At 37.8% G+C, this 27,091-nt stretch overlaps 1 protein-coding gene across 2 annotated transcripts; it reads right to left on the minus strand.

Moving 5' to 3' along the window:
* Positions 1–1,225: 1,225 nt before the first annotated feature.
* On the minus strand, positions 1,226–26,803 carry LOC134535884 (uncharacterized). 2 transcript variants are annotated; one of them, XM_063375232.1, is made up of 8 exons: positions 26,718–26,803; positions 12,567–12,751; positions 11,542–11,593; positions 9,855–9,991; positions 5,942–6,106; positions 4,329–4,488; positions 3,010–3,125; positions 1,226–1,765 (listed from the first exon to the last, which is right to left on the minus strand). In XM_063375232.1, exons 2-8 carry the CDS (start codon positions 12,693–12,695, stop codon positions 1,532–1,534), a joined length of 993 nt encoding a protein of 330 aa, XP_063231302.1. In that variant the 5' UTR covers positions 12,696–12,751; positions 26,718–26,803; the 3' UTR covers positions 1,226–1,531. The 2 variants fall into 2 exon arrangements, with proteins under 2 accessions (XP_063231302.1, XP_063231301.1); XM_063375231.1 differs by lacking the exon at positions 26,718–26,803 and adding an exon at positions 26,221–26,689.
* Positions 26,804–27,091: the final 288 nt, after the last annotated feature.

Consider the following 27,091-nt stretch of genomic DNA (forward strand, 5'->3'; position numbering starts at 1 on the left):
AGTTCATTCCTGGAAAAAACTCCTTGATCACGAGGGAAATGTGTTCGTTGAACATGATGATGCAGAAAATTTAAACTTACTCGACCTCCTGAAAAGAGTTCCTGGATGTGCAGAAGTCGATGAAAATGACATTGAACAGTGGTTCCAGAATGATACTGAAGAAGACATTATGTCCGATGCAGAAATTGTTGCTGCTGTTACAGTTAATAAAACAATGCCGGAAAATGATGAAGACGTTGGACATTGAGGACTCCACCGTACAAGCTCCTAAAATATCACATAGACTAAAAGCTGTTGAAACTGCCTTTCAGTATTTTGAACAAGGTGCATTGGTAATGGACTTCTGTTCCTTCATCGCCTTCATGATGAAGCAGCAAAACGCAGAGTGCAGAGGACATTACACACTTCTTTAAAAAGTTTTTGAAAAGTCTGCTAGTTAATTTTCATTAGACAGCTTTATGCCTTTATAAAGTATATTTCTGAGATTTATCTTATCAGGTAAATTACTGCACGCTGTGTATTCATTAATTTTCATTTTCATGTAGTCAACAAGGCTCTATGCCTTCATAAAGTACATACTTTTCCTTTGTTTAACAGTATTTGGGCAGTTTATTCTCTGTTGTACTCTCAAGCAAACAATACATACATACAATTACAGGACTGTATTTTCTGAGGAAATACTCAAACTCATTCTTTTTTAACCCCATTCCCGATAACCCGGCATTTTCACAAACTCAGACACCCTTTCAGGACTCTACTGTATTTGTGTGTTTTAAAAAATTGGACTCCCACTATTTTTTTTTACGTCACATAAGTAATTACAGTTAAAGGCCCTTGGACGGATCCAGAATGGGGATTAGGGGAGAGCCAAATTAATTTTTCTAACACAATTTTAGTAAATTCATAATTGAAATATTTAGTACATTTTATTTGTGGTTCAAAAACATCCTATTTATTATCTATAGCACTGCAGTAAAATACGTTAGTAAGTTTAGAAAAATATGATTAGTAATTAGGAGAAAATATGAAAATTATTCAGGGTTCGTTCAGGGAAGGAGGAGAAGCATGCCACTGTTCCCCCCCCCCCCCCCCCCCCTTTCCAGAATAAACCAATGTTAAGGCCTGGTTTGAAATGTTCCACGGCTCACTACACGGTCGCATTCCCGCCGTTGATTTACACTATCCCTAGTTTGAAATTTTCCATTCACATACATCCTGAATAATATTGGTTGTTACAAACAATTTAATAAATACTTATACACAGTTTTAAAATTAGATAAAAAGCCATCAGTACAACACATTAAAATAGTGAACATAGTAAAATATACAACACTAAATAGACTAAAAACATAATAAAGCTGTACATATTAAATTTGAGGTCTTACTAGACTCCAACTATGTCTTTATATATAAAATAAAATGCACAATAAAGTAGTCAGGTAAGAAATAAAATAAATGCAGGCAAATGGCACTTATCACGAATAAGCATTAAAACTCCGTCCTCTTGTAAGCCCTACGCATAATTTAGAAGTCAATCACCTTCTTCCTCCAAGACGGACTCATCGGGCACTATCAGCAAGTCGTTGCTGCCAATCGAGTTGAGTTTCTCGAAATGGGGCGGAGCTGGCGAGGTGATGACCCCATACACAATGAGCTTCTCCACAGTGTACGATACGTGCTTCGACTTCAGGATCAACACTGTGTCAAAGTTTTTCCCCATGAAGTGGGGCACTACCGGACCACCCTTCCACTTGTTGTCATCAGCCTGAGGGGGAAAAAAAAAAAGAGCAGAACCCAAAATAAACCCGGCACGGACGCCTGCACGCACAATCCAGCCCGCGAGCTCCAAGTGTAGACGCCCTCAAAGGCCTTCTCGAAACCATGTCGATGAACGCCAAACACACACTTCTCAACCTTCCAGTCCCACTTGCTTCTTAGAGAAGACTACAGCTGTATCCGAATACATAGGGACGTGTCCATAGCAAACGCGTCCTTACATCCCTTAGCAAATGCAGCAACAAATTAAAGGAAGCTTTCTAATGGATGGATAGAATCCGAATACTTTTTACTGCTAGCGCCACCTATTCACAGTTGGTAGTCACGTAGCTATTTCAAGTTGTGATATCTACAAATATTCAGCAAAACATAAAATAATGACAGATTAAAAATATTTTATGTAGTATGGATGTAATGTTTTTTAGCAAAATAAAAATTTTATGAATCTCATCTTATAATGAGCATTAAATACCTCTGTAAGTTTAAGTTTGCCTTTCGGTAATTTTATTGACATTTTTATTTGTCTCTACGTGAGTTATCAAATATGCTTATACTGTTTTAAACAGATCTTATGCCAATAATCTAAAATAATATTACACACAAACAATATAAAACACGATTTCGATGGTAATGGATGTAGGGACGCATCAGTGGATGCGCGAGTCGCACACCTGGATTTTAGTGGACGCATGTAGGGATGCGTCAGCATCGCTTGTGAGAATTCGGAAGCAACGCAAAGATGGTCGCGTACAGTATGATGCACTTTTAGTGGATCCGTTGGCTAAGGAATTCATTAGGCTAGTATTCGGATGCAGCTTACTTGATGGCTTCTTGGTTAATGCCATGTCTGTTGGAAATGCCCGACGTGACGGTATGCCTCGCTGCAGATGGCTGCGTAAAGGCATGCCCAAACATTGAGTACTTCATCGTTTCCTCGGACCTGACCTCCAGCCAGAAGCCAACAAGAGGTTGACTGGCCAGGAAAAGCCCACAACTAGATCACTGGAGAAGAGTCCTCAGAAGAATGAATGACTTAGGGTTACACATCCAACTGGCATTTGTAATCAGTTAAACAGGTTTTTCAGTGTTGCAAAGTTCAAAATGTACCCATTTTTAACTTAATATTTCAGGTTCTGAATAATATATTGATTAATTTGTAAACATTGTAGTTAATTACTACTGAGCGACAGTCAGTAAACAAATAAAATAATTCAACAAGAAACCATAACTAACCTTAATGACAAAATTATCTATAACCGGAGGATCCTCGCCAATGCAGTTTTTTGCGTACGTTTGCCTCTTTCTGCTCTGGACGAAGTTCAAGCCTCTCGATGATTCGACCACTTCAACTGAACACAAACCGAAGAGGGATTTTGGTGGCTGTGCACCGTGTTACAACATATTCACACTCTCTAGCAGAAATTAGAACAGCAGCATCATCCAAAGCACTAACAGCAAACACTGGCTCATGAACAAAATGCTTGCTTGAGTTACGTTTTACTATCGTCAAGTCCTAAACCAACAAAAATATTAACTCACAGGGATACTCCTAGCTAAGCCTAGGAAATTGACATTACTTCAAGTACATGGAATGCAGAATTTCCCAAATTATACTAAAAGTAACACCTATATAATAAAGATTATTTTAATCTTGAACTTAACTTTTCTCATCAAAATTAACATGAGACAAACTGGATGTAAAAGTGATAGGTACACTAATCTATAAACTGAGTATAAGAGTTAACTAAAGGGTATCACCATATGCCGAAGGACTGCAAATATTGTACTTGCTGAAGAAAAAAAAATTGGGGGTTATATTCAAAATAAAAATTATACCAAATGAATGTTGAAAATAACGACAAAAAGGCCCAATGCGAGGGTGATTGCCCTACAAGCCTTTAGATAGAGTAATTCACCACAACACATCCCTTAACCATGTACATGAAACTGGCCCCAAGCACTTGAGGCTAAAGAAATAGGCCTGATAAGTCTTCAAATATTTTTTTCCCTTACGCTCACTATTTCAGGCTGTGCACTGCGCAGTTTATTTACTTATTACTTTATTTATTCATTATTTTAGGTTTTTTTTCCCTGGATCACACATGGAGTCGAGAGCCACGGGATATATAAAATATCAATATTTACACTAATATAAATTCACACACACATACATTACTAACAACATAAATTTTAAATAGTTTCAGAAAAAATTTGACTAAATTTTTAAAATTAAAATAATACAAAATACATTCCATGAAGTAGTGTGCACAAAAGAATGGTTTAAATTAATTCTTGGTCATGTAAATTAAATTTAAAGTGACAATAATTGCTTTGATAAACAAAAAAAAAAAAACATTCATTTAACTATAATCTAAATTTTCCCCCCTTCTTTTATACGAAAGAATTCCTTCAGATAGTCAGAAAGGTTGTTCCAATAGAACTCTTTTAGTGTATTTTTGAATAACGGTTAGAAGTACTTCACAGATAACTAGTCCAACAACGAATTATTTTTTCAGGGAGCGCTGCTGCAACGGATAAGCAGTAGAACTTACATTTTGAGAGACTGCGGTAGAGAAATTTTTCGTCCACGTCCCTCCAACTGACAGCTTTCTGTTCTTTGTTCTTCAAGAGCTTGAACAGTGAGCTGACAGAGTGTCCAGTCAGCAAACACTTATGTACTTTGCTGTACCCCAGAACTGACTTAGTCAGTAACTGCAACACAACGTGGTTTCCATGATTACCATTGATACCAACAGATGACGACAATATTCAGGAAGTTTGAAAGTCTTGACAAATATCTGTAAACGAATTACGGTTGAAATTATTTACTTGTTCGGACAAGAAGTCATGATTAAGCAAACCATAAAAAATCTTAACTATTTCATTTTGACTAATAGAGTAGAGTTCCAATTAACCAAGTGAATGTGGACTGCAGCAACCTAGGATAAGCAACATCGCACGTAACAAGGATAAAATTATAAAATCATCTAGGTTTACAGTTTACCCAATGGTATAATTTTTTGGGGGTGATATTTTTTTCCAGCTCTTCTTTGGTGTAGATTCTTTCATATCACTCTATTATACGCCAAACAGAAAATTTAATCTTTCAGGTTAATTTTCTTTAGGCTTTCAACAACAGGTGGATCATTTTCTAAGTCCTCCAACAAATGTTTCAACAGTCCTTGCTGGTAATGGCATTTACGAGCAGCTCTGTAACACAGAACCTCGGTTAATTAAAACTCGGTTTATGAATAACAGGTAATAACTGTACTTGAATAACAGGTACATGAGTTATGTACTAATTATTAGGTAATGTTTATTTAGAATTCATGGTATTAATTTTTGTTATTTACAGAAAAGAGTTTTTGATCTCAATTTATTAAAAATAAGTACAATATGATCTTTTTATAATCTCTGCAAAAATAGTTACAGAAATCCTCACTACTGTACATGTCAGTTATTATCTGTTGTAAACATTGATGATTATATGCTTATATGCAAGCAGTGTTGAGTAACTAATGCAGTAGTGGTTGCAAGGGATGGGGAAATAAAAAAAAAAAAGTGATGCAAGGTGAACTGTAACAACACCTGGAACTACAAACTACAAATGAAGTGGTGCATGTTGATAATGATAATGTAACTGCTTTAACCCCTTGGTGATGTAAGTTGTTTGAATGCACAAATTATTTTTTTATTTTCTTTTTTCTTGTATCTAACTACTGAAATAGTGTTTATTACAATTACAAAACCTCTCCAATATTCTGCGGTATAACTTAAGTGAATGTACGTTATCTGTGTATAACAAATCATTCACATTATAGCAAAGACCCAAGAAAAAAATATAATAATGATTAAAAACTCAAAATAACTAGGGTCTGTTTTTTTTTTAAATTTGAGTTTAACAGTCTACAGAGAACAGGTAAGTATACTGAGGGAGAAATTTAAAATGATCTTTCGAAAGGTACATTTGCCAGGTATGGCCTTGGAAAACCAACAAAAATGAAAACAGGATGGCCCGATAAGGTTTCGAACCCGCTTCCTCTGGTACGCAAGGACACTGACTTGTCGCTGCGTTCACCTTACCCCACAATAACACACAAAAGAAAACAGGAAATTGGCACAGTGCCTGACGGATTACAAAAATGGCTACTCTGTGCACCCTCACCTTGAAAACGTCCTTCGGAATTGTCCTGATTGTGAACAAGTAGACATCCCCGGGAACGTAGGCGAAGTACAACGGCGAATGGTACTTAATGCCCTTGTCCAAATTTTTCGATTTCAAGCAGATCAGTATCCAGAATATCCCCTGCTGCAAGATCACCTGAAACACCTACACACAGTCCGTGTTCAAACTGTAGCCATGTGCGGGTATGTGCAGGCTTTAACAACCACACAAAAGAAGAGAGGAAATTTGTTACGATCAGCCACTGAATATGTAGACGTGAACCGGGCCTGTGCCCCAGAAGCCTGGTCAGCCACCGCCACCTTTACCCTCACCCCCCGTCCCACTTCCCGTAATGGCAGCCGCTCCATCTTGAATATGTGGTCGGGTGGTTGTGTTTGAATAAGGCGCCACAGACGTCAAAGAGGGCGCTGTAGCAGCAGTGCAACACACCCTTTTAACTAGAGATAAACATTGTAATTCTTTTTTGCTTATTTTCCCCCAAGTGGCGTGTGACGGCAGATCGGCCGAGAGTGTTTTATGCACTTTAAGTAATTAATAGTTAGCTAAGGCATAAACAACGAAAAGACGTACCGAACAAGCACGAGGCGAACCGAAGTCCGCCGAAGCCGGACTGGTTATCATGAATAATAAATTGTTGTAATTTTAGTTAATATTTTTTTTCATGCATTAGGTGTAATCTAATTATTAAGAGTGATTCATGTTTTACCTGCAGCTTCCTGAGGCACGTCATCGTAAATAGGTATAACGGTAATTGGTTCGGCGCGAAGACGCCATGTTAGGCGAGCAGAGCCCTGAGCTCAGCCCAGTTCTTCACCAGCACCAACCGAGAGCAGACGCATCAGCACCCCGGGGACCTCACCGCTTGACTGCACTGCTAAGTAGTTCTGTTAAATCTTAATCATCTTAAATCTTTCGTTCGTAATTCTTCGGGGCTTCTCTCGGTCGGGAAAACTGTTTAAATAATTGTATGAGTGACCACTATGGTCCTTTTTACGCCAGTTACCTAATTGTAGAGTGTGACCACGTGGTCCGGTCGCACCACGTGAACCGATTCGTGCCGCAGGCGTTGTGTGATATAATCAAAGGTGTAGGCGAAGTAGCAACTAATAAACCAGGGCATACGATTTTATTTGTATTTGTTTATTTCAACATCCTGAGTGTGACAGCGTGTGGGACGCCGTAAGAGCCCACTGCGTAGGTGAAGAGCATGCCCGACACTGAGAGCAGACCAGTGGCGAGTACTAGGATTGGCTTTTGGGGGTTAAAATCATGCCTCACATGGGTGACGTCACGGCCCTGAAAAAGTCTCTCCCGGGTCCGTGCCCCTTGCACGGTGGCACCCACAAATTAATCTCGGTACATGTATCGACGCGAACCCCCGCTTAGCATAAGGACACTTAGGATGTGGCCATGACAGTACCTTGCTGGCATTTGCAGCCATTATGTAATCAGTGGCGTACCTAGTCTTTGTGGGCCCTAATATTTTTGAGAGGGTTCTTACAGAGGGATCTCGGGGTATGGAATAGCCCAAAGAAAAAAAGTTCGAGGTGACCTCACTTGGAGAGTAAAAAAAAAACTCTTTAATAAATCATTTATAAGCCCCACCTAAAACTTAAATTTTGACCATGGTTTAGCTACTTTCATCTTAATAAATGTTGATATTTTTAATAGTAGTGGTTTTGTCATTCTTTCTGACTGTATTTTTTTTTATTGTTTGTCCATTTTTTTTGCAATAGTCCCTGCAGTTACTTGGTTTTCACTGTCGCTCAGTTGCGGCAGTGACTGCAACAGTAGATTATGGTTAAAAATCATGATTGGTTTTCATCTAGTATATAATTCCTGGTTTACTAAAAATGACAATGATCACATATTAGTGCAGAACGTCTTACTCATTACTTAATGTGGCAGTGAAGGAATAAGATAGTGAATCATGGCTTAAACTTCTCATCAGCATCAGGGTCATTAGAAACAGTAAGGGGGGACATGAGACGGGAGATTTATGGAATAAATAGGCGAGGAAAACCGGAGAAGCGTTCATGAATACAATGCTAGAGACTGTAATAAACTGAGACTCACACAATACACCACCAATCAATCTGAAATAGAATTTCAACATACTGGCAGAATACTTTTTAATACGTGACCATATAAAATAATGTAAATGAAAAGTTAAGATACAAAACTACTGTAAAAAATTATACTTTCATGTCATCCATTCTACAATTTAAAAGAGTTTAAGGAATATACTGCAAAAAGGGGGGAAGAAGCATTCTGAGATGGATAAGGTTACTTCAGATTTCCTTTGTGTAGATGCAATGTCTACTGAGGCGAAAGCAATATCATAAGTCCTGCTCAATTTTCTACAGTATTCTTAAGTATTTAAGTACATATCTGTAGAGTACATATTTTATTCCATACTGTGTATATCATGTAATTGTTATATGTGCAAACATTTATAACAGATGTGTGTGTATGAAAAATTTCTGTATATTTATTAAACTTAAAACTAAATATGTATAAAAAAATTCGGAAAATTGTTATCTTTCAAAGCTCTGTACATATTATTTTCTGGTAATTTATATTTCAGTGTATCAATGCATCAGTTTGGATTGTAGCACGTTCTGGATATGTAAACTGTAAATATGTAAATTGTAGTTAATTACTGAAACGTTTTTAATACATCGATCTGACTACACATTCTGATCTGTTTGCTGACCCGCACACACGAAAACACTACCTATTTTTGCAGCCCTTTGTTGGCCGAATGTCATCTTCAGTGGTACCAACCTGAATTCATGACATAAATGACGTGTTCCATAGCCTTATGGTGTCAACCAGACGCCAGGCTCAACGGAATGTCAATATAATAAATAAATAAACCCAGAGAAAACCCACTGGCACAAGGCAGCGTCCGCCATGTTGTAAAAAATTCTCAATTTGACCCTGCCAAAAATCGAATCCGGATGGCTTTGGTGAGAGGTGAGTAATCTGATCGATCAATCACCACGGACCGCATTAACGTGGCGATAGTTAAAGCACGAGTGGTCGGTCAAGCGGAGAGAGTGTCATGTTGCCTGTAGTTTCAGATCTACGTTCAGAGCCTTTCCGCCATTCTGTACTCTAGTTATAAAGCCTTTCTAGATGCATAAGTGTCCAAAACATCCAAACATGGGCAATTTACTTTCACACTGGAGAACCTTAGAAATGTACCAAAAAAAATGCCATTACATGGTTAAAAATTTGTCTTAACTTTTATCAATAATTAAAAAAAAAAAAAAGGTATAGGTAACAGGAAAAAAATAATTTTGAAAGGACTCCAATACACATTCAATATAACTGATAAAGAAGAGTGGTACAAAGACACGGTAAGATTAGGGGGCTTGCTCACCACATGCAAACAACTGAGGTTGGTTAAAATGATAATGATAATTCAATGTAACTTACACAACATAAGCACACAAGTAAGTATACAAGCACTTAAAATTTAATGGGGGCTGTGGTAGTCATGATCGCTACCGCGTTGTGCTCATCTGCCAGGGGTACTAGTTCTATACCAACCTCCAGGAAGAATAAAATTTCAAGAGAATTGGTTTGGCATCCAAGAGTTATGGAGCTAACGATAATCTTGAAAGTTCCCATTGGATAAAGCCTCTGTGCGTGATGTGTGATGTAATATCCAACCAACAGAAGCAGAACATTCTCTAATTATATTCTAAGCGAACCCATTTTTTTTTTTCATTTTTATATAGCAAAAAAATATATATATATTTTTTTTCAATTCTACTTCACTCCTAAGCAACAACACAAATATCTTGCGTGGCAAATTAATTGCAAAAACATATTTGTCAGACAAAAACCAATTAGGTATTGTCACTGATCACTTCATACTAACCCCAAATAAATTTTCTCTAGTGAAGCAGTGCTGGATTTCATTGCGCAATATGTTCTCCTCTACCCAGCGGTCTTCTGCCTCCAACATATCCTTGAGCTCCCACGAAGTCCAGCGTTTCCTCGCGTGCAGAGCCACGTCTGGGTCAAAGGATCAATCTGCTTCACTTCCTTCTCGACCAAAAGTTATGTTTCATGCATTTGAAATAATTCTTACCCCCCCCCCCCCCAGGCCACAATTCGGTGAAGGAACCCTGAGCAAATGAGGAAAGATAATCCCGCAGCGATTTCCTCTGCCTTCTGCAGTATGATGCTGCAGAGACCTCAACACAGAACTATGATCACAAATAAATTATTTAACAATATGAAAAATCCCACATCGGATCTAACCAGGAATAGACTTCAGGAAACACTAGTCAGACGTGTACACCAAGAAAGTTACGAGTTCGTAATGAAATTTTATGATGACTGTAGACAAGACATAACATATTCACATTTTGAAAAATGTAAAAATTTTGTTTGAAATTGCTTTCTCATGAAAACTTTGTTACATTGAATCATACAAGGTGATTCATGAAAAAGTGGAGTTTACTTACGAGCTGATGACTGACGTAACTTGGAATAAAACTTGGGGGTTACATGAGACGTAAGTAATTACGTTGCGCAAGACCACACCAACGTGAAGCGTGCTGTACATGACTCGTGGCACGGCCCGTGCTACATGCAATTACCGGAAACTTCCAATTCAAACTGGGTAAGGCACCACAGAGAAACATTCCTATGAGAAATATTGGATGACATAATTTCTACCTGGTTAACCGTGTTCTGTAAATTTGAGAGTGCAGACTCAGCACAAAAAAGAATGATTCAATTATAAAAAATAAATATAATGAACAAACTAGGAGAAGTTAAACTGCAAACAAGGATGAATCAACACTCCTAATGATGGGTAGCTTGCTAAAACACTAGGATAACTTTAGTATTAAACATTACAATAATTAAAATTAATATTAAAAACAAATCTCTGCAAAATAAGTATAATAAAACAACATGTAAACATTCTGAATGGTGTGCTGTTACAGCACACATCACACGTGCATTGCCACTGGAGCTGGTGTATTTGAACATCCATCGTAAAGGCTGGCAACCATTAAAAAATACCTGTAATCAATGCCTTTATTTATTTCACTTCATCATGAATCACCAGGTATAAATGACAGTCTTATAATTGAAAGATAGTGATAGCAGGGATAAATTCAATTATCTGAAAGCTATTAACATCAGGAAGTAAGCTACACAATTAATTACATGTAATTTCCTTCTGTGTTGAAGATAAGCCGGTATTCTATCTTTTTTTTTTTTAAATCATGTAAACAGAAAAGGGAACAATACAATAAAAACCTTTAAACCTTAAATTTTTACACAGACATTGATTAAAAATAAAACAACAATTTTTGCCTCTCCCAATTAGGTAAATACCTAATACACAATGCAATACTTTACGTATAAAGTACTACTTCGTTTGAATAAATTAGAAATGATCTTCAATTAATAAATAGGTAATGTACAAATATTCAGTCAACCAATATATAATGTGCAGGTACTGAAGTTTTTAACTACAAATTACAACTAACAACCGTTTTTACACTGCATAGCACACACTATGGACAGAAAAATACTTTACAGCTTACCAAGTAATTTTAAATAAAAAATCTTGTCTTGCAGATAATGTCTGTGTTCCTCCTAAAAAAAAAAAAACAAAATGGGACAAATAAAAATAAAACACTACAAAACATTCTAAGTGTGTTTGTATTACCCTACACAGACCTACACTTCACATTTGATAAATAAATACTCCAGAGTTCAAACACTCATTTTGAATCAATCGCCATGCCATGTAAACATACTCAATTTGGCAGCATATTAGGGGCCATTAAACCACATCTCAATTAGCCAAGAGCGTTCCCTTTCATTCTCTTGTTTACTTCGGGATACCTTCCTGTCTCAATCTGCTTGAGTGCGTAAGAGCTATACTGTATTGTACACCACACAAAAAAATTAAATTAATCAATCCCTGAAAAAGGAGATATTCAGCTCATTGTTTTATATCCAATCATTCTGTGGAGGTAGGTACATTGTAATATTATAAGAAATTAACACCATCACACCAAATACTTAACCATTTCTTTAAGATTCACCTGTGCAGTAAAACGGGCAATGGCATACTTGAATCCTGGTATACGCTGATACTAATTTTCCAACCACGTGTGAAAATTTTTTTTTGGGTTAAGGGTTGGTGTAAAATTATGGTCAATATTACCAGTAATGTAAATATAGTGACGTAAATTTATTCTATGTTTTAATAGAGTAGCCGAGGGCAACCTCCATAGGAGGTTTACTCGATACTATCTGCAACTTTATTCTGTGGTTCTCCAGAGATCCTTAGGGATAAAATGTAGCCAAAACTGTTTTCAAAACGACAGGGACTTTAATGTCTGTATGTTACGGCCGGGGCCAAGACTGATTTCTACAATTATTTGTTTTTCATTTCAAGAGAATATTGGAAAATACCGAGATATTGTTTCCCCCCCCCCCCCCCCTCTAGTGGCGCCCTAGAGTAAACAATTATCAAAAACGTTATGAAATGAGGTCATGTCCTGGTGAACGAAGATATCTGGTAAATCTAACTACAGAAATAAATTACTGCTGTACTCACGCTCATTTTTCTCAGGACAACTTCTCGCGTCCACTTGGCTGACATAGACAAATTTTCTTTGAGCATGATTTTCCTCACTTCACTGAAGGTGACCTTGCTGTCAAAAACTGGGATGACAGCTTCCTTCATCTCCTTGAGAGAGAAGTGGCCAAGCACCTTGGACAGCGCCAGGAGGGTGGTGGAATCTACGAGAAATATCCCGTGGAAAATATCAGGTTGCTACACATTTTGACTTTTCCAGGTTTTACAGTCAATGTGGAAAATTTTTCCAGACCATTACACATAATTGTAATCGTAGTAGGTAACTTATTTTGGAAAGTTCATAAACTGCAATTTTGTCCCATCATATTTGCAGCACGACTATCTGATAATTTGCATAAGAGATGACCTTTCAGAAAGTTAATCTCTTAGCATTAATTAGCTTAAGTACCCTTGTTATTGGCATGCATTTATACTTAAAGTAGAATAAATTAATTAACAGTCAAAAATGTACAAAAAAATACATTTTTAATATTCATAGACTAACAAATGAATAAACACACAATTATAAAAAGTTTACATTCAAAAAGTACTAACACATTTAAAGAAGTAATGGTAAAGTTGCTATTTTGCAAATTTTAAATACTGAATATATAAAATGTTACTACAATGTACAGTATTTCTGACATTTCAAAAAGGCTGATAACAAGTCTATACATACGACCCCATACAACAAAAATAAAAAACTTGTGATAAGTAGGCAAACAAAAAATTCACAACACTTTAAGGTGGTTGCCTGGCAACTGAAAATTTTTTATCTTTTAATAATTGGGCTTCCTTCTGAGCCTCTTTTAAAATGTTTTCCTTATTTACTTGCAACGCTTAAACAGCTAGGCTATAATCACAGAGTGCCACCAAAGTTACAAGAATTTTTCCATCTATTGCTTGCATCAATTAGGTAGTGTCAAAATCGCCAAATTATATATCTCGATGTACATCACAGCGACATGCTATTCCAAGATCAGTGCCTATCGATTAGTTAATATCACGACAAACGTGATGACTATTGGTATTTATTAAATGTCGTCTTGTCTGTTGTGTTTACAACGTGACAGTTAAAATTTACAGGAGAAAACAAACGTTTTCTAAAACAAATTTAAAAATTTATATTTTAACAGCTTGGGAAAAAAATTTGTTGTTTCATAAGTATGTATGGTGATTCAAAAAATATATATTTTTTTATTCCCCTGACTTTTCCGGGGTACATGGAATTCCCTGACTTTCCAAGGTTTTCCGTGACTGCAGCAACCCTGAATATTAAAACTGACTGAAAACATTCAAAAATTACAACAATAAAAAAAGTTGCAGGTCTTCAGTTTGGAATTCCATGTTTCAGTGCATTCTGTAACCCAGAACCAATTAAGCAGCTTACATTTGGATTTTTTTCTAAAATGGATTTTGGCTGTCCACCTTGACAGCCAGGTTACGTTACTAGACACAAGATTTTATGGTTTTATTTTTGGACTAATTTTGTTTGTTAAACTCAAAATTTCAGTGTTTTTATTTAATTTTATGAATTATGTTTATTCGTAAAGATAGCATATTATTCAACAAATAGTACACTTAAATGTTTCATGATATTTAATTCACTAAAACTGTGTTATTTTGACTGGTTAATGATGCACTTTTACAATATCGTAATTTGTAATAATCATGTCCATTTGAAACTGTTATGTATTGACATAGTGGCAACACCGTGTTTATGTAGCACACTGTGGCAACACTGCAGCCAGTTGGTGTCTTGTGTTATGTGCGCAACTGTTATTACGTAATGGCCGCCTACTAGGGTTCACCTAAGAACAGAGTGTATCACGATTAGCTGGAACAATGTTATGAATAGGACATTACATTGGCGACGAGGATAAAACAAGTTGGTACAAACGGCCGCGGACATGGCGGGTTTTATTGGTTCAGTGGGTGAGTTCGTGCCCGGAAAAGAGTCGTGGAAGACATACCGCGAACGGTTGCAATTTTATTTTGTCGCAAATAAACTTACGGATGACGAGACTAAACGGGCCGTGTTTTTTACTGTGTGCGGGGCAGAACTGTACAATCTGATTACGTCGCTGTTATCTCCACAATCCACAGATGCTGTGTCGCTCGGCGATGTGTTTACGAAGCTAACCGATCATTTTGAACCGAAGCCAAGCGAAATAGTGGAAACCTTCAAGTTCCTCCACAGAGACCAACATGACGGAGAGACAATCGCCGTTTATGTGGCAGAGTTGAGGCGGTTGAGCACGCACTGCAATTTCCCTAACTTGGAGCACATGTTGCGGGATCGGCTCGTGTGTGGAGTGAGGGACAGAGTGGTTCAACAGGTTCTCCTCGCGAAAGACAAACTCACATTTAAAGATGCAGTGGAAATCGCAGTTGCGGCAGAGGCGACTGGGAAGAACATGGGGGAATTAAGAAGTGCTACGACCGAAACTCGGAGTGAAGAGGTGAATAGAATTCACACAGGACGAAGCCGCGACAGTAAAGAATTACCTACGGGAGCCATGAGGAGGCGAACTGAAGAATTAGCCACCAAACGGGACACGGAGGCCAGTACTACCCAGCAGTGTTGGCGATGCAATGGAAACCATCTGGCCGACAAGTGCTATCATGTCAAGACAGTTTGCCGGTTTTGCAAGAACCGGGGGCATATTGAGCGTGCGTGCATCACGAAAAAGAAAAACCAACCAGCTACGGACGCAACAGGTAAAGACTGGACACACAGAAAATTCCGTGAAGTGCAGCATTTGCAAATGGACACACCAGCAGAGGACATTGCATATACCTTGTACAGTATGCAAGACACCAATCGACGAAAGTCTTTGTGCATGGAAGTGTCCCTAAATGGGAGTCCTCTAACCATGGAAGTCGATACTGGGGCAGGCCATTCCATCATTAGTTGGCGAACATTCCAATTACTGTGGCCCCAGGAGCCACCCTTAAAAAAGGCAAGGATTGTGTTGCGTACATGGTCTCAGGAGCATTTGGAAGTATTAGGTATAATGGAAGTAGAAGTGAAAACAAAAACCGGGAAGATGGCAACACTGGAGCTTTTGGTGGTGCAAGGGAATGGGCCCAGCTTGATGGGTCGTGATTGGTTAGAGCCACTGGGAATGGAACTGGTTGGGCTGCACCAACTTGCAGATGCTCATTGGAATAGAGTGCTGAACCAGCACCCTTTTATTTTTCAGACAGAGGAGTTAAGTAAATATATTGGACCAGAGGTGTCAATCACCATCCATCCAGGAAGCAATCCAGTTTTTCGGAAGTGTAGACCTGTGGCTTTTGCACTGAGGGAAAGGGTAAGTGCGGAAATAGACCGCCTAGTGCAGCGAGGTGTGTTTGAACCAGTGTCTTTCTCAAAGTGGGCTACACCAGTGGTGCCCATAGTAAAAAGTGATGGTTCGGTCAGGTTGTGTGGTGACTACAAGAGCACGCTAAACAGTGTGTCAGCGACAGAAGTATATCCATTTCCCACACTCACGGAGGCTTTTGCGATGCTTCAAGGGGGTCAAGTTTATACAAAATTTGATTTGGAGGAAGCCTGCCTGCAGGTCACTGTGGACGACGCCACAGCAGAGCTGCTTACAGTCAACACAATGAAGGGACTCTTTAAGGTAAGGAGACTGCCTTATGGAGATAGCAGCGGGCCAGCGATTTTCCAACGCCTAATGGCCACACTGCTTGTAGGGGTGCCCGGCACTGTAGTTTTGTTGGATGACATTTTAATTACTGGGGGTTGATGCACATGAGCATTGGAACCGTGTCCATGAGGTCCTGGAGCGATTGGAAAAGACGGGCCTCAAACTCAAAAAGTCTAAGTGTGTTTTTGCTGTAGAGTCTGTACGATTCCTGGGGCATAAAGTTGATGGAAGAGGCATTCACCCATTGGAGAGCAAAGTGGAAGCTATTCATGGTGCACCAGAGCCAAAAAATAAGAAAGAGCTACAGGCATTTCTTGGTCTTTTAAATTTTTATGAAAGATACTTGGAGAACAGATCTGAAGTACTGGAGCCATTGCATAGACTACTTGATGCAGGGACTCCGTGGCAGTGGACAAAAGTACACAGCCAGGCCTTTGAGAGTGCAAAGCGACTGCTGCAGTCAGATCAAGTTCTTATCCACTATGACCTGGGCAAGCCGTTGATCCTGACTTGTGATGCTTCGGAGTATGGGGTGGGAGCAGTACTAGCTCATGAGCTAGGGAATGGGTTAGAGAATCCTGTGGCATTTGGTTCCAGAACATTGCAACAGTGTGAGCGCAACTACGAACAGTTGGATAAAGAGGCTCTCGCAATAATATTTGGTGTAACTAAGTTCAGGCAGTATCTGGTGGGCCGAAGCTTTAAAATTGTAACAGACCACAAGCTGCTCCTAAGACTATTGCATCCTAAACAACCTATTCCAGATACGCTTTCTCCTCGGTTATTACGTTGGAGCCTGATGCTGGCCATGCATGATTACGAACTAGAATATAGGCCCGGGCCACAAATTAGTCATGCTGATGCTCTTAGCAGGTTGCCTCTGCTTGGGCAGGAATTTACAGTCCCAGCACCATGTGATGTACTCATGCTGGAAGATTTACCAGAGCCACTTATTAACCCCTTAAAAGTGGCTGCAGAAACTAAACAAGATTCCTTCTTAGCTCAGGTCATGGCATATGTACAGGAAGGATGGCCGACAGGCATTAAAGATGGGGACTTGCAACCTTATTATGTGAGGCGAGATGAGTTGTCGGTGCACAAGAGTTGTTTGTTGTGGGGAACTAGGGTTATAATTCTAACCACCCTACGATTAGTGATGATGAAGATGCTCCACGCAAACCATGATGGCATGGTCTGTATGAAAGCAGTTGCCAGAAGCTATTTTTGGTGGCCCAAGCTGGATGCAGGAATTGAGGAAGTGGTAAGGGAATGTGTTAGGTTCCAAAGTTGTCACAACAATCCACCCAAGTTAAAGATGGTATCATGGCCAGCACCAGAGAAGCCATGGTCACGACTGCATATGGACTTTGCTGGACCGTTCCAAGGGATGATCTTTTTGATTGTTATTTATGCATACTCAAAGTGGCCAGAAGTTAAGCGGGTCAATAGTATGTCAGCTGCATCAGTTGTGCATGAATTACGGGACATATTCAGTTGCCATGGGCTGCCTGATGTGGTAGTAGCAGACAATGGCACAGCCTTCAGATCACAGGAAGTGGCATTATTCATGAAGAAAAATGGAATCCGGATGATGTTTTCACCTCCATATCATCCTTCAAGCAATGGCCAGGCTGAACGCAGTGTACAAACGGTGAAGCAGAAACTGAGGAAGTTAGTACAGGATGATTGGAGAGTACGCTTGGCACGTATGTTGTTTTCATTAAGCACAACCCCTTGTTTGGACAACTTAAAGACTCCAGCAGAGATGCTGATGAACCGGTGCCTGACGACCATCTTGACAAAAATGCATCCGAGTACACAAGAAGAAACCCAGGGAATCTCACGGGCCCACGAGACCAACACCTACCAGGCCCAGCAGTTTGTCTCTGGAGAGGCAATCTGGCTACGTAATTATTTGCAGGAGCCAAAGTGGGTTGCAGGATGCGTGATTGCAAGTGAAGGGCAGCTGATGTACAGAGTGCGGGACAAGCACGGCCATGAACATCGACGTCATGTGACATTCAAATTTATGTCCGAGCGAAAGGACACGGCATGCCTCACGGCAACCACTAGGGTCACAGGAGACTGGTTCATTCATGATGGGTGGTGTCCATGCCATAGCACAGTTGCCTTCTGAGTTCCCACCACAGAGGGATGCAGAGGTGGTTGGAAATGAGTCTACAACTGTATCAAACCAGCAAGCAGTGGGAGGAAGTGCTCCATGTTCAAGGGACTCTTCTCCATTCCGAGGATTTGATTGCCATGAAGAATCTTCTGCCCCTCCACGATGTTCCTCACGACAACGTCGACCCCCTGCGAAGCTTCGTGATTTTGTGACATCTTAAGAGGGGAGAGAATCTGTTATGTATTGACATAGTGGCAACACCGTGTTTATGTAGCACACTGTGGCAACACTGCAGCCAGTTGGTGTCTTGTGTTATGTGCGCAACTGTTATTACGTAATGGCCGCCTACTAGGGTTCACCTAAGAACAAAGTGTATCACGATTAGCTGGAACAATGTTATGAATAGGACATTACAGAAACAATAAAAGTAAATTGGCAAGTATTTATGTTTAAAAAATATACAAGCAATGTAGTCAAAAATTGAGTCACTAATAACACTTGCAAGATTTTTAAAAAAAAGTAAAAAAAAAAATTCAATATATTTAGCGCATACATTTCAAAACAAACTTCATACTAATTGAATTACATTACTTAAATTTAAAAAAAATAAACATTACTTTTGCATCATTCAAGTTAATTTTTGGTTAAAAATGTTATGCTTTTCGGTATTTTTCGGTTATAATCTTGTGCCTACCCATTACTTCACCGCTCATGTTTTTAGTTCCCTCAGAGTTTATCATTATTGTCAGTTTTCATTTCAGTTCAGTGTTTACTGTTTTCTAGAGTGTTACAGTTAATTTTTTTACATTTTGTACTTATTCCTGTTAAAACTACACTGATAATAATTAAAACCACTAATCCAACATGACCGTGCTCACAAACGGATGGGATTAAAGACCTGTTACAATATAATGACCCCATATATCTTCATACCTCAGTTTTATAGAAGAACAAAAGTATTAGGTAAATTTCTCATCCATAATAATATTATAAATGCGAAGGTGCGAGTGTCTGTTTGTCCTTCTTTCACGCAGCTACGGAGCAATGGGTCGACATGATTTTTTGCATATAGATAGTTTATGGACCGGAGAGTGACATAGAATACATAGTATAATAATGAAATTCCATCCCTAAGGGAGTGAAGAAGGGCTCAATTCAGTTTACTTTAATGATAGAAAATCATTTGTAGGTCATAGACACACAAACAGTGAGTTCATGTCATTTCTCTATGTCCGCCACACAGTCATATAGTAAGGTCTGGCAACTTCCTATCCTTCTCCTTGGTGAAACCCATCCACTCAATGAAGGTCGTGGCTACTAACAAACTAAAGGCGATAATAACAGTTCAGTTTAGTTTAGAACTTTGTCAATAGATGGTGATGCCTTGAATTTGTAAAGCGCAATCGTTTGGTGCATCCGTCACGTCTTGCCTAGGGGTTACCTGCCTTCCCACAAAATGAAGCTGAAGATTGGCATCCCTTTTTTGCTTAAGCGTAACCTTGATGCACCGAGATTATGTGAACAATGGGACTTTGAAATCAAAATTTCCCATTTTTCCAGTATATGTCCTACATAAATGAAACTCAGTACTGATGATATTTATGTTATGATGTGTTTAGTTCGGGCAACGCGGGGTACTTCAGTTAGTTAATTATAACAACTCTTTAAGATGTTTCCAAACTTATACAGAGAAGTGTCTTTAATTTGCCACATTCAGGACTATGACAATGCCAGATTTGCGATTTTGCTGGATTATCGAATGCATGCTGCCATGGGCGCAAATCTGTAGGATTTCCAGGGGGGGGCCCGTGAATTCTGTGGTTTAAGAATTTTACGCTAGAGGTCAACCGAAACAAGTCTTCTCTGGATGATAAGCTCGTATGTTATACACTTTATTTTTACGTAAGTGATATTAACAATAAAGCAGAGCAAAATGTTTTAGTAATTATTAATTCATGACTATAAGCAGTGATCTCTCAAACATGTTTGAATAATTTGTTAACCTAAGTACATAAAATATCCATGAAAAAAATATATAATAATAATATACGTGAATATAATGCAAATATATAACACCCCACCGATACATTACCATTTTCCAAAAGTGTTTTTTCTAATTTCAATTTAAAAATAAATGATTAAATTAAAATAAAACTAATATTTAAGGGGGGCTCCCATACAACAAACGTGAAAACAGAAAAAAAAATTCACAAATGATGTATTTCTGTTGCCGCTATAACAAGAAATACTAAAACAGAATAAAATAAATATTTAAGTGGGGCTCCCATACAACAGACATGATTTTTTTTTTGCCGTTTTTATAGATAATGGTACGGAACCCTTCGTGCGCGAGTTAGACAAGGACTTTGTCGGGTTTTTTTTATGCCACATCACATAATTACTGCGATTCAAATGCTGTTCGTGAAATTCTTAGTTCACAGTTTTTGATGCGCCCTAAAAACCCAAAGCGCCAAAGCTAATAAACGGATCAACATCAAATGAACGATCGAATTATATTAAAACCCTTAAAGAATATTTTATTGTCAAATTTTGAGAAAAGTTACCTGACACGGCCTAGATCACATATTGACGTTTCCCAACATCTGTTCAAGGGCGATTAGTATTAATCATATTGGATTTTTCCATTGTTGACGTGACAACGTCTAATTAATCGATGAACGCCGGCTGCACGCACGAAAATGGATGACTCATTGTCCCGTTACGCTTTGTCCCGTTAAGCTCATTGTACGCTTGCGCCGCATCTATCTCTCTTCCACTCGATTGGAACAACCATCGATTTGACTTTTTCGAGGCACATTAAACTTGAAACACTCCCATTCGTTTCCTACTTTTCCTATCATCGTCCTATCCTTAACAGAATAACACAGATTGTAAGAAGTTAAATAGCAAACATGTATAAAAGTTATAGTTAAGATAATCTCTTCGTTAAAGTAATAAACGTATTTGAATTAATGAGTGCAAATAAAAGTAAATTTATCAATTAAATTGTGGATTTAATTTCACTTCTTCTTTGTATTCATACAAAATAGTGATAATTCAATAAAATTGATTCAATTTTATTCATAAAAGTATACAGTCATTTCATCACTGTTTTGTTGTGACGTTGTCACGTTAAACTATCGTCCGTAAACCGACTTTACAGACAACCAATTTTTTGCTTTAGTTCTAATTTTCAACTATTTATCCAAAATTTGGGCATGTGAAGGCATAAATCACATCTTGCAGATTCCCAGTGTCGCGAGGGTGACTATAAACATCACGACGATCTCAGCAGTTCACAAGTGCTGACTTCGAGTAGACAAAGTTCAGTACTTATGCCATGTCAAAACTAAAAAAAAAAAAAATTTGAGCTCGGAAGCTTTGCTGCAAGCGTTGTCAAAAATCTTTGAGATGACAAGAGCCTGCGTGAGTCAAGAGTGTCGAACCTCACTCGCCGTGAGTCAACACTTCTCGCCACGCCTGTGACGTCAGCGATACTCTGAAGCGGTCTGACAGGCACCTGCGCAAAACTCCTTCCCTTTCCTGGCGATTACGCCTGCAAGTTCAGCTCACCGTTAACTGAGATCTCTCTCATGAAGTCGTGGAGGTTGGGAAGTCATCAAGTGAGACTTTGCGGGGGTCTCCTACAGAGTCAGGACGCGTTTCCCTTTCACCCCCCCCCCCCCTTTTCATCCGCCACCACTTCCCCCAGTCTTCTTACGGGCGCCTAGGGATCATCGCTTCATTGCCACAACCAAGTTGGTGTTTCGACCCAGCTACTGACATCAAAAGCAAGACGTCGCGTCTACGTGAGTTTTCACTGCTGCCACCTCCCCCCCCCCCATCCTTTATCCCTTCGCTTTTACTGCGGGCATCCTCGTTTCTAACACTTCCTCTACTTACCAAAACTCTTCCCACCAAATACCAATTTCGGGGTATCCTCCCCCCCCCCCCCCCCAACTCTTTTTCCCTTTCACACATGTCTTAGCGGCGTAGTGGTCTAAGTGCCTTTCCGTGCAATACGGGTAAAAAAGAAAAAAACTTAATGATACAAATAAAAAATCTCGGAGATAGAACTATGAAATTTATCCTTCAGCTAATTAAACTACATACATTTCTCGGCTTATATTTAGTATAATCAGTGTTTTGGAAGTGAATTATTTAGTTAAAATATGCCGCTTGATTAGTTATTAAAGAGACGCGTTTGCTTCCTTATTAACTTAAATACGTATGTGTAACGTTTAAATACTCCTTTCTCACTCTTACTTCTGTTTACTCGTGCAGTGTTGCAGTTATCAAATAAAAAATGTTATAAAGTGATTATCGGCCATGAATTGTGAAAATTATCGATTGATAATAAAAGGGGAGTGATTTTAAATTCCATATTGACGAGGAAAAAAATTATTCCCTGTATATTCACATGTAACGTACAGAGCAGCTAGCCTTACAGAATGAAGATGAGCTAAAAAATTCCAGAAAATGGTATATAAGTTTCAGTTCGTAAATAAACTAAATTCTGCTATAATTACTGTTAAAGTATTAAGTTGTTTATTTACTGGAAAAAATATTACATAATCACTTAAATAAAATATATTACCTAAATAATAGTCACTACTTATAAAACAATCAAGCTTACCAGGTGAGATTCTGTTTTCCGTGTCTTCCGCGTCACGAACTTATCCATGTTGATGTTTGACAAGAAAGCAGAAGACTGGCGCACACGAGAGCAAAACCACTTTAAAAACAGACTACCTGAAACCTATAATACTGTCGATTCAGAGCACAAGGTAGTGTGGGTAACAATGGGGAGGAAATGCTAACGGAACCTTACCCTAGCTTCGTCCTTTGGAATGAACGGTTTCTAGGAATTAAGGGTTTCAAAGTTCTCACTGGAAAACTCCATACCATGGCTTTCGCAGAAGGGGTAAGGGAAAATAACTACGGAACTCGAAGGTATGAATGTAAAGCATGTCAAAGTGTCTGTCGTCGTTGTAAATAATAATCTGATATATATGTTGTGTACACCATTATCTTTAAAATCACGAAGTGGGCCCCCCCAAGAGGGGGCCCATTAATTCCAGGGGGGGCCCGGGCCCCCCTGGCCCCCCCGGGATCTACGCCCATGCATGCTGCATCTTCTTCAAAAAATCTTTACAAAAATGTAACTGTGGAATGGAACCTGATAGGAAACCGGAGAAACAGAACACAAAACAAAAAAATTGACAACTAAGATAAACTCTGAATGAACTTAAACTGCTGGCAGTATTGTATTGTGACCTAACAACAAGATCAACTAAGGCAGTTTGATTGGAGCTGGTTTAAAGAATGTGTCAAACCATTGAATGCCGGATTAAAATAATTTAATTTGAAAAAAAAAAGTATAATTTTCCTGGTCCCACTGGTTACATGTAACGTCGCTGATCCTGTCTCGCCTAATAAACTATAGATTTAATATTCATGGTTCATAATATTCACTGACAATTTGTGTTTAATATTCAACACAAGTATTGAAATTCTTAGGTAAATAAGCGTTCAGCTCAGGGAGATCATACACATGAAGCAATTGTCCCCCAGGGACCTAGTCGTAACTATTAGGCCTAACAAATTAACAGTGGGACATTTTTCATAGAGTTCATTTAAAATTACTACATCTGCTTTCAGTGACGTTGGATTGTAATTTTTTGGTCGAAGGAAAAAATATATTTGTGGTGTGTCAGTGAAGAAATTTCTGGAACTGTATACAGATAGTACAAGTGGATTCTGTACATGTAAAAAAATGTTAAAGTGTTTAGAAAAAAATTGATTATTTTCTTATAAGTGCATTTAAAAATAAGTTTTAACATAAATAAATAGCACTTTGCACTAGTCAACTAACACCCAAGTAAATGATCATTAATTTATGTTTGAGAGATAATTTCAGAATTTGATTTATATTTGGCTTCCAGGAAGGATTTTGATTTGCTATGGCTATGCATAGAATATTTATAGCTGAGTTTCTTAGTTTGTTACGCTATTATGTACTGGCAACTGTTTTTGTTATGCATGATTGTAGCAAGAAACATAAAAAAAAAATGTATTACTTACTGTCACCAAAATGGTTAGTTACTTTGAATGTAACAAAGCCTTTAATCCATCAATGGTGCATGTTACACCATCTGTCATGTGAGAGAATTTTTCTCACATTGGCTACTTTCATTATAAAAAACATATCTGAGTAAATAAAAGTATACTTACTGACTACTTTGCTATTTATTCTGTATATGTTGTGCCCTTCAAATCATTTTTATATTACATTGACATGAAAATAAATGTTTAAAAACAACAAAACCTGGTATTGAAATACCAGAATTTTCTTTTTAACTATTCAGAATCATACCTAGGCTTAAGAACTGCTTCAAGCCAGTGAAGAAAATTTTAAACTAAACAAAATGATTAAGTTTAGTTATAAGTGAAAATTTTAAACACACAGAATTGTTATGTTTGCAAGTTAGGCACATATAAGTATAAGTAGAAAAGTTGTATAAGTTAGGAGAAAATGAAATTAGATCAAAAAGAGTTGGTAATTCTCACATAGGTGAAGAGAACGTCTTGAGGTTTATATTTTTAATGTTTTTTTTTACATGAAAAAAAGCAGACAGCTAGAAAAATACAATTGCAAATTAATATTTCCCGGAAGGTGAAACTGCTTAGGCAATACCTAATATTGTACCACAAATGATGAGAACTTAAATTATATTGTATATTTTGAACACAAGATTGTCAATACGAATATACTCCACATAACCTGTAGTAATTAAATAAATACATGTTAACACAAATAATTTATTAAAAATATCATGAGATATAAATGTGTGATCATCATTGTCATTTTTATGTGATACATAAGTTATTCATTGGCCTAAAAATCAACATACACTGAACAATTAAAAATAAAAGGCAGTAGATGATCGCGGCGAAACAACCAGCATGCCACTTGCCCATGCAACTCTTCATGAAGAGGAGCGTCGAAGGCATGACCTGAGTGACTAGACAGCATCTTGCCCCCTTGAGTAGAACGGCCACCGGCCAAACTGTTTCCAGCAAGTAAAACACGCAAAGGCAACGCTAGAGGTAACAGGTCAAAACAAGACTTCAAGTAAAACAAACCTAAAATGAACAAAACACATTTTCAAGAAATGTGATTCAGCATCTCTGAAAAAAAAAATTAAAATGAATCCAGTCACAGTGATGAATATTCATAACCATGTCATCTGGTTTCACAAATGTCACTCTCCACGCAATGAGAAAAGTTTTCACATACTGCGCATGACATTAAAAAGAGTTGTCTCACAGACAATGCATAATTCATCGGAACCCATTCCAAATTGGCCGATGAAAGTTGAAAACTCAGCTAGATGACAGTACAAGGTTGCTACATCTTGACTTTAAAAAAAATATATATATATTATTTTTAAGTGTGAGACAAATGCTCATAGAACAACCAATGGCAGGTTAGGTTAGCATGCATCTAGCATGATTCAATAAGTAAAGATGAGGTTTGTAAGTAAAAGGGAATCAATCAGATATCTGATGAAAATAGTATAATGAGAAGAAATATAAAATGATTTAACTGTTGATTATGTTCTGTTTACATGTTTATTTGTTTATGTCATATTCTAACAATTTCGTTTGTAAGTCACAAGCAACTTCATGTTTATTCTTGTTCATTTTAACATTTATTAAAAAATAATTAGAAAAAACATAAAAAAAATCCAAAAATACTTTTTGAAGAATGATGATGCACCTTTGAAGAATCTAGTTCGTTGTCCCTAAACGCATAAAAATTCAATATGGCAACGATTATACTCACCGCCTGCCATGTTTCATAAAATCAAATTTGTACATTTCCAGGTCAATAATTATTTTTTCTTCACACCCAAAAACAAACAGGCATTCCTAATTTAACTTGTTCTGTTCCCTCCAAAAAAAACAACAAAAAAATGAAAACAACCAAGTGCACCAACAACAATAACAGTTATAATATAATTTTCCACAAAAAAAAAAGGTCCCGAAAATGAATAAATACACCATTCTGTTTTAAATTTTACACAAAGCTAACAACACTTAACATTTGTTTAAAAACGAATAGTATTTCACCAAATTTTTCTCGGGGTTAAGCAGTTTAAGATAGTAAACTTAATTTTAACTTAACAAGACCAATTTCGTTTGTTTAAAATTAACAAGTATAAACATATTATTTCAAAATGATTGGAAATTTTTTGAGTTGAATATCGTGTTCATAGATAATGATCGTGTTCATCTCTTAACATAGTTATTTACTACGAATAAAAATTTGTATATAGTAACCGGCAACATGGTGATGTGAGACCCTGACCAAAGAGTCTCTAAAGCTGGGTTTACGATTGATTTCCTTAAGAATTATAACTTAAAATCGAGCAAACGATTAAGTCAAAACTACATTTTCCAGTTTATGATTGACATAGAAGTCGTTAATTCTAACCAATACCAATCACAACACAAAACACATGGTCGGCCTTTGTTCGAAACGGAGAAGCAGGTTTGAAATAGGATATTTATAAATGGGATATTAATTTTTCGAAATGGATAATGATTACAAATGACAAATATACGAATTCTAACCCTAAATACTGCCTCGCTCGGTACAATAATAAGACATAAACTTCCAGTTGAAAGGTTCCGGTTTGTTGTGATTGGTCGCT

The sequence above is a fragment of the Bacillus rossius genome, chromosome 10 (genome assembly GCF_032445375.1).
Source record: "Bacillus rossius redtenbacheri isolate Brsri chromosome 10, Brsri_v3, whole genome shotgun sequence".
NCBI classification, from domain to species: Eukaryota; Metazoa; Arthropoda; class Insecta; order Phasmatodea; family Bacillidae; genus Bacillus; species Bacillus rossius.

Excerpts from the sequence above, each read along its gene's own strand:
- LOC134535884 (XM_063375231.1), bottom strand. Across the intron at positions 11,594-12,566 it reads TTGTCCTGAGAAAAATGAGC|GAGGAACACAGACATTATCT; the intron begins GTGAGTACAGCA and ends TTTTTTTTTTAG. Across the intron at positions 9,992-11,541 it reads TTTTTATTTAAAATTACTTG|ACGTGGCTCTGCACGCGAGG; the intron begins GTAAGCTGTAAA and ends CCTTTGACCCAG.